Genomic DNA, 8,128 nt, shown 5'->3' with positions numbered 1-8,128 from the left:
TTATCAAATATGCTATCAAATTTTAAACCGCAATAGAAAGAAGAAGAAAAAAAGATGACAACTATAAATGTTTTTAACCCTAATCCATTCAATAAATATAGAAGCGAAAGCAATAAATATAATCAACCTCACAACAATTGTGGGTCAAAGTTTATAACTAAATTAAATTCAGTGAGATATACCAATAAAGTTTAGTCAAATATAAAATACATCTAGTAATTAAAAACATAAATAAATTCAATGCTTTAAAAATTTAATAAAATACTTAATTTATGTAAACTACACAATTAAAATATATGATTTTAGAATAGTGTTATCAAATATGCTATCAAATTTTAAACCGCAATAGAAAGAAGAAGAAAAAAAGATGACAACTATAAATGTTTTTAACCCTAATCCATTCAATAAATATAGAAGCGAAAGCAATAAATATAATCAACCTCACAACAATTGTGGGTCAAAGTTTATAACTAAATTAAATTCAGTGAGATATACCAATAAAGTTTAGTCAAATATAAAATACATCTAGTAATGATATTTAGGCCGATAGGCCTTTCTTTGAAAGGGACCCTTTCATCGTCCTACTGCTTCTCACACTGACACCTGGCGACATTTTGCTTCTGTTCAGAAAACTACTGCAGGTTGACACCTGGCGAACTTAGTCTTCGATCAGGAGACGAATATCTCACACACCTGCCGCTCTTCGTCTTTGTTCAGGAATATCGGCCTGCATACCAGGAATATCGGCCTGCATACCTTATCGGGACGACGGACCGCATGCCACAACTTACCCTTCCCTTTCAGTGGTCGGCCTCGCTGCAAAGAAGGGGCGGAGGTATTCATGGATGCCGCCGCCCCACTGACTGTGCCTTGCCATAGTTGAAGGATGCGCCCGCGCTTGGTGGAACAGAAAACACCTGGTTACCACTTGTCACGTTCGCACTATCATCTTCCATACTCCACCTTCAGGCGCCTTAAAGCATTTCTTTATTGATGAGGGGTGGAGAGAAGCTAGATCACCTTGCTACCCTTAAATCCCTATTCGTATTTCCTTATTCGGTTCCCCTGCGATATTAAGCTTCATATTTTCTCCGCATCTTTGTGCTCCTGCTCGACCTGAAGCCTGCCGCAGCAAATTTGAACTCCTCAGACGTCTCACTGCATCGATATCCGGTATCCAAGGTATGTAGTTTTTGCCTTTTAATTTCTAGCTTCCTAATCTCTGAATCTGAAATAGGTTTTTAACGGGTTTATTTGGGGGTTCTTCTTTGTTTGATTTACTGGTATGTCCAAAACTTGACGCAAATGCTATCTAATCGTAATAGTAAACGGGATGGAATTGCCAACAACACCGAATTTTCATGTTGAGCTGCTGCGTGCATTGACTTCACAGTGAGGGATATCCTTCTTTCTGGTAGCTCGATTTTAGTTAAATGTTGCTATACGGATATACTTCCTATCTCAGGAACCAAAACTTTCCATTTATGAGCTAACTGGTATCAATAACGAACATTCTGAAGAACTTTTTTTGGCTCTTCTTTTGTTCCAGTCCTCCCAAATTCATGTACCGAGCGTGACCACATTTGTAACTATTTGCACTCGACCCATTCAAGTTCAACAAGCTCTATCGATTGGCCTCCAATATCTCCAACCACTATAAATGAATACAACACCATCGGCCTCCTTGCCATGGCATTCCCCACGCTCTTCCCTACAGGCATTGCAATGATCATGCAACCAAGACTTACAAAAGTTGAAATGCATGAGTATGCTTTGCACTTGCTTCACTACCATGATAACCGCTTTGGCCAACACCCAAGATTCCGCTACTATCTTTATAACATTCTAATGCGCCACCGTAGCCAAGCAACAGCCAATGTCTTCGTGAAGAAGTACATTGAGAACAACTTGCCAACAACGGTATCAGACCTACGCCAATGTCTTCATGACTCTCCAGATTCAAGGTTGCCAGAGCAAATAATGAGGTTTGGGTCAGCTCTACGAGGAACACGGTCTTTCTGGAACAAACGCCGAGCTGAGCTAACTGACATGATCACGCAAATAGGAAGCCCAACATTCTTCTTCACTCTCAATGCAGCTGATACTAAATGGCATGACTTGCACACGATCATGCCCACAAGTGTTCATTCCACTCCAGTCAACCCCTTCCAATGGAAAATCCAAAACATAATTAAAAACCCACATCTAACAGCACAATATATGCATTGTCGATTTACAATTTTCCTTGAAGAAATCCTTCAAAAAGGCCTCCATGCAACCGACTACTGGTGCAGGTATTATTTAATATCCATATCCCTCTACGTTATTTTTATACATTGGTTATACATGTATTAACTGCATGAACCCTTCATGTTATATTCAGATACGAATGGCAACATAGAGGGTCCGCACACATCCATGGCTTCCTTTGGCTACAAAATGCACCAGACATGGACACACTTAATTGGGACAATGCAATGGAAGTTGCTAATGCACAGAAATATTTCGACCACTACGTCACTGCTTGGAATCCACGTCAGGCAGAACACCGAACTATTCCGCTTCACCATTCAACAATTCATAACCCGTGTTCCCTTGACACAGCAGCAATATTCGCATCCAATCAATTTGAAGACTACACAGAGCTTGTCAACTGCGTCCAACGACATACAAAATGTCATGAATCTTCCTGTCTTCGTAAGAAAGACAATGTGCTTAGCTGCCGATATGGAGTACCGTGGGAATTGAACTCCACTTCTTCACTTTTCATTGATGATAAGGGTCATAAAACCTATGTCCCTGCTCGCAATGATGAAAGATTGAATATTCACAACGCCGATCTACTCTCCATTTGGAGAGCAAATGTTGATTGCCAACCAGTCCTTTCTCGCCATGCTGTTTTGAAATATATTTCAAAATATGCAACAAAAGCAGAGACAAGATCTGAGAGCTACCGTCAAATGCTATTGCGACTATCACAAAGTGCCCTTCCAGAAGCACCTACTAGTGGTGTCATCCGGAAACTCCTTACAAAAACCATTGCAGATAGAGACATTTGTGCACAAGAAATATGCCATATGTTACAAAAGCTACCTCTCTCTCTTTGCAGCCGTACATTCCGTTCTTTGAATGTCAACAGGACTGTTTTCAAACGTGTTTCCCAAGATACTGAAAATCCTGGTTCGACACCAAACTTTATCGTTGCGTATATGAACAGGCCTGCCTCACTAGAAGCACTACCCCTCCTTGAAGCTGCTCGCTCGTGGTCATATTCTTCCCAACGGAGAAACAACCAGTGGAAACACATATTTCCCCCAAGGATTGTACATGTCTTGCCCCATTACAATGTCATTCCTTCCTCTACTAATCCTTCTTATGCCACCTTCTGTTGGAGTGAATTACTCTTGTATTTCCCCTTCCGAACACTCCCTGATGATATCGGTTCAACTGATGCAGAAATTATTGCACACTGGGAACAAAAAAAGGGTGCATATACACCATGGCATGTCCATCGCGAACCCGAAAACCCACAAAGCCCACCTACTGAAGATCAACCTACACCACACACCCCCCCTGATTCCATTCAGCTAGATGAATGGCAAATCCTCTCTCAACTACACCCAGGTTACAATATTGCAATTGATGACCTCGACATGATTTGCTACCGCGACTTCGACGTCAACCACAATTGGTCACAAAATACTGTCCCTCCCCCCTTGCAAGAAATTGCCATCAATTTCATTGAATTCAACCGCTCACCCATTCAAAACCAACATCAATCATTTTCCAACCTTCTCCATGAGCATACATTATCCCCTACCCAAAGAATAGCTTTCACCGCTGTTTTTTCACACTTCAAAACCCCTTCGCCAAAAACCCCACGGAAGATCATCATACAAGGAACAGCTGGCACAGGAAAATCCCATTTGATTAAATGCCTTCACCAAGCATTTGTGGAAAACTCGCCATCCAACAAAAACCCTTTATTGTTACTTGCACCAACCGGCGTTGCAGCTTTCAACATAAATGCCCTCACAATTCATTCTGCCCTTCATATCCCTATCCAGACAATGCATCCTCTCGAAGGCCAGCCGCTCCTACACCTGCAAGAGCAACTCCATCATGTAGAATACATCCTCATTGACGAAATGAGCTTCATTGGTCCAAAAATGCTTTCTCGCATTGATGATCGTCTCAGAGAGGCATTCCCTCTTCATCGGAATACACCATTTGGTAATCGCTCAATTATCCTTGTCGGAGATTTAGGCCAGCTCCCACCTGTAAAAGACATTCCTTTATATGCTGGGACATCGCGTGGCACTGCACTTTGGCGCAGCTTCGACATATTCATAACACTTTCAACCGTTTTCCGTCAACAGGGAGCTAGCTTGTCCCAGGTTGCTTTCCGGCAAATACTTGCAAATCTTAGGAATGGAATATCTACACTTGAAGATTGGCAACATCTAATGTCAAGAACAAGTTCCTCTCTTACACCTGAAGAGAAATGCTCATTCAGCGAGTCCATGCACCTATTCGCAACAAACAACGCAGTTGTCTTGCATAATAAGAAAATGCTCAAACAATTGAACATCCCAGTAGCACTTTGCTCTGCGGAACAACAAAGACAGAAAAATCCTACTACAACAGAAGATGAGCACCTACCTGCAAAGGTCCTCTTATGCAATGAACAAAAAGTTATGCTCACCAGCAACTTATGGGTACATGCAGGCCTTGTCAATGGCGCGCTTGGGAAGGTCATCTCAATATTTTATTCAATTGACTCACAGCCCCCAGCATTACCATCCTTTGTGGTTGTTGACTTCCAACAATACAGAGGCACACCGTGGGACATTTCACACCCAACATATGTACCCATTCCTCCCATCACAAGGGGTACACGGCGTCAGATACCACTTCAAATGGCATGGGCTTTAACGATACACAAGTCACAAGGAATGACATTAGACAAAGCAACAGTGGACATCGGGACGAGAGAACGCCAAGGGCTAACATTCACTGCAATTTCAAGAGTGCGGTCACTATCGGACATACACATCAATCCAGCATTCCCATTCTCCCGTATTGCACAATTGCACAAGAATCCATATCTTAAGCGTAGACAGCAAGAAGAATCATTCCTTGCATCAAAATCTATCCAGGATAATACACTTTAGCCAATAATACAGCTTGCCTTCCAGAATTACCCACATGGTAAACACCAATCACTACATACAGAAGTTTCACATAGATTCCTTGCTATTACATTTAATTTCATATGATTTTAAACTCATTTGGAATAGTTTAATTTATTTCGCATTTTTACACAAAATCGTCAAACATATTCATTGACAATTACAGTGTTCCCTTTTCTGATGCCAACAGGTATGAATACATGCTTTTTACGACAATTGTACGACTGTTGCGAAGAAATCAACCAACAAGAACTTACATTACAGGATATGCAGACAAGGATCCTGCCACAACCATCCATGCCACTATACCGTTTGTGCCCAGCAATTACGTTGTTAAAAAATATAAGGAAACTACTTAAGATTACAATTCACATCCATGAAAGGGATGCACACAGGCAGATGCGACATCAACTGCAGGAACAGCTCGCACAACATGGCACCACAATAAACACTAACTGGTATTGCCGATGCCATGGCCCATCATGCATATATGATTAGCGGCTCATTCTTAATTACATCTCTACATAATGCTTTTATTGTACATATACTTACAAGCCAACAAAACTTTCATTGTATATATCTTTAATTATATATGGCATGTTTAGTTATATCTTAATAGTTTTCTGATTCAACCAACAACTTTTTGTATAAAAAAACACGTTTCTGACTTTAGATAGGTCGATGTTTATAACAACCTATTAGGGAAATTTTCATTCAGCTCTTTAATTCTTTCTATTAGTGTTGATAGGGTCAAAATCTGGTTTATGGTTGATGACTAGCTCTGAATCTCTCAGTATCTGGATTTGAGCAGTACCTTTCTTAATTGTTAAATTTCCCAGTATCGAAAATGCACTTAACTCTGCCCAGTAGTTGGTACCTTCTGCCAATGAAGCTTTGAAACAGAAACTATGCTTTTCCTTCAGAAAAAACACATGTCCAGCACCACAAATCCCTGGAATTTTTGGGAATTCCATGTCTCATGCATGTCAGATTCATATTTGCAATTAAAATACTAGAGGTGTTTTCTTTATAATGAACTATTTCTTTTATTCTGGGCTCTTCACATGCTTGCTGATGCATGTTAGAGTGCCAAATTTTCTGAGTTGAATTATTTTAGTTTCATCTTGTCTACATATGGCTCTTGCCCCTTTACTCCGTATGCTGTGTGGTCAGTTTTTCATCAAAAATTGCCTCATTTTATATTTTTATTTGGTTGGTAAATATTAACTCTTCACCTTTGCTCATCAAGTCCCTTGGGATGGACAATACATTTTCAAGTATGTCACTTTCAGGTGTATTTGGATAGTATTGATATGCCTTGTGTGGAATTTTAGCTGTCTGGTTGCTTTGACCGCTTAACCATGAACTGCTGTCCCTTTATTTTCACCATTTTCTATACCAACCAGAGGCACTGAATCTTTGGTGACACATGAGTAACTGGATATTGTTTCGCCTGATGGTATGTCTACTTTCAGCCAAGTAAACTTGTTTGCCTTAATGAGTCTACTGCTTAAGACATGTCAGGTGGTGGTAAAGGAGTATGTATATCAAGCTTCTGCATTCAACGTATTACATTCTTTTTAAAGGATTACTATATTGTTTTATTTCCTTTTCTTGCATCCTAATCTTTTACTCTAACAATTATGGTAGGATACCAAAGGGGAATAAATTACATGTGTTCCATTAGTTACCCTGTTGTAATGGAGGGGAAGGATGGTATTATACCTAACCTAGAGTGTCATGTTCTGAATAATTCAATGGTGTCTGCTACTGGTAAAATGCAATGTGAGATCAGAAATTACTTAGTGAAGTGAGGGTCTGTTTTCACTTGAGCAACAAGTAATGTGTGGAGCTGATTTGGAGAACTCTGTGTCTCATTAGGACCAACAAAACATTACCAATGGTGCCTTCACTGCCAATGTATATACCTGCAGCCATGCTATAACTTTTACTTTGACATCGAGTTGATGTAATTCCATGTTTATTAGGCACCGATATGTTCTCACCATGGCTTCGGAGGTCTGTACTAGCTGCTTAAATTTTTTTGAAATTTTTCCAGAGGCATATTTTTCTGTTTTTCCACTGTCTGTTGAAGTCTCGAGTATCTATTCTAAGCTCCTTGTCTTATTTATTTTTCTGTATAATGCATTGCATTCCTATCTTCTCATTGTTTTGTTCAGTGGATGTGTAAATAATATAATAGAGAAATGAAACAGACATCTGCTAATCCTGATAATTGCATCCATGCCCCAGCACTTGTCTTGTTTGTTGAAAAATGCAGGAGATATGCAGAAGAAAATACACTTTGACGACCACCATCCATGAATTATTTATGTGTGGAATGTTGGGCAGAAGAGGAATGTGCACAACAAAAGGAGATTGATTGACAGCAGATACCAGGCTATGATGCTTTGGATTCTCTGATTAATAGTGGTGAGAATGATATTGGTAGCTTACTGTCCATGCCAAAATTTTGGATTGGGAAGGCATTGGTTTATATGTATCAGTCTTTCTTCCCATTGAATACAAGTCAATGTAATAAGAATGCATTTAGTTCTGTTATATTCAGTATATATTCAGACACGACAAGATGTGCTTATGTCCAAATATTAACATTTATATCTCACGTGGAATCAATTTGTACAATTATAGCAGAAGTAAATGATTACAGAATATATAAATGAAGAATATAAGGATGGAGGATCCATCGATTTACCTCCAATTTATTAATGGGTGAATGGATTTACATTGCATAATTTTCTTATGTTTCTATCATTTATTATGTTGGATTGGTTAAATAAAGTTCTTAAATGTAATTCTATGTTTTAGGTAATATATAAGCATATCCACGTTCTCTCTTTGGGTGGGAAGCTTAAAGTGTCTATATGGCTTTGGAGGGTTACTGACCATTTACAAAAAGTCTCTGGGACTTGGAA

General features: G+C 39.5%; 1 protein-coding gene and 1 long non-coding RNA gene across 2 annotated transcripts; both read left to right on the top strand.

The window, feature by feature from the left end:
* Positions 1–595: 595 nt before the first annotated feature.
* On the top strand, positions 596–7,771 carry LOC149209238 (uncharacterized). The gene is made up of 2 exons (XR_016252843.1): positions 596–1,182; positions 7,446–7,771. It is a non-coding gene; the product is annotated as an uncharacterized LOC149209238 (long non-coding RNA).
* Positions 3,747–7,599, top strand: LOC149209239 (uncharacterized). Its single transcript, XM_089396319.1, has 2 exons — positions 3,747–5,211; positions 5,383–7,599. Exon 1 carries the CDS (start codon positions 4,071–4,073, stop codon positions 5,172–5,174), a length of 1,104 nt encoding a protein of 367 aa, XP_089252445.1. The 5' UTR covers positions 3,747–4,070; the 3' UTR covers positions 5,175–5,211; positions 5,383–7,599.
* Positions 7,772–8,128: the final 357 nt, after the last annotated feature.

Source organism: Pinus tabuliformis, chromosome 1_2, assembly GCF_031772625.1.
Source record: "Pinus tabuliformis cultivar Carrire ecotype Pingquan chromosome 1_2, CPIR1, whole genome shotgun sequence".
Taxonomy (NCBI): Eukaryota; Viridiplantae; Streptophyta; class Pinopsida; order Pinales; family Pinaceae; genus Pinus; species Pinus tabuliformis.
Note: the sequence above shows the minus strand (reverse complement) of the source record. Positions and strands in the feature narration are given on the sequence as shown.

Excerpts from the sequence above, each read along its gene's own strand:
- LOC149209239 (XM_089396319.1), top strand. The coding sequence starts at position 4,071 with ATGCATCCTCTCGAAGGCCAGCCGCTCCTACACCTGCAAGAGCAACTC.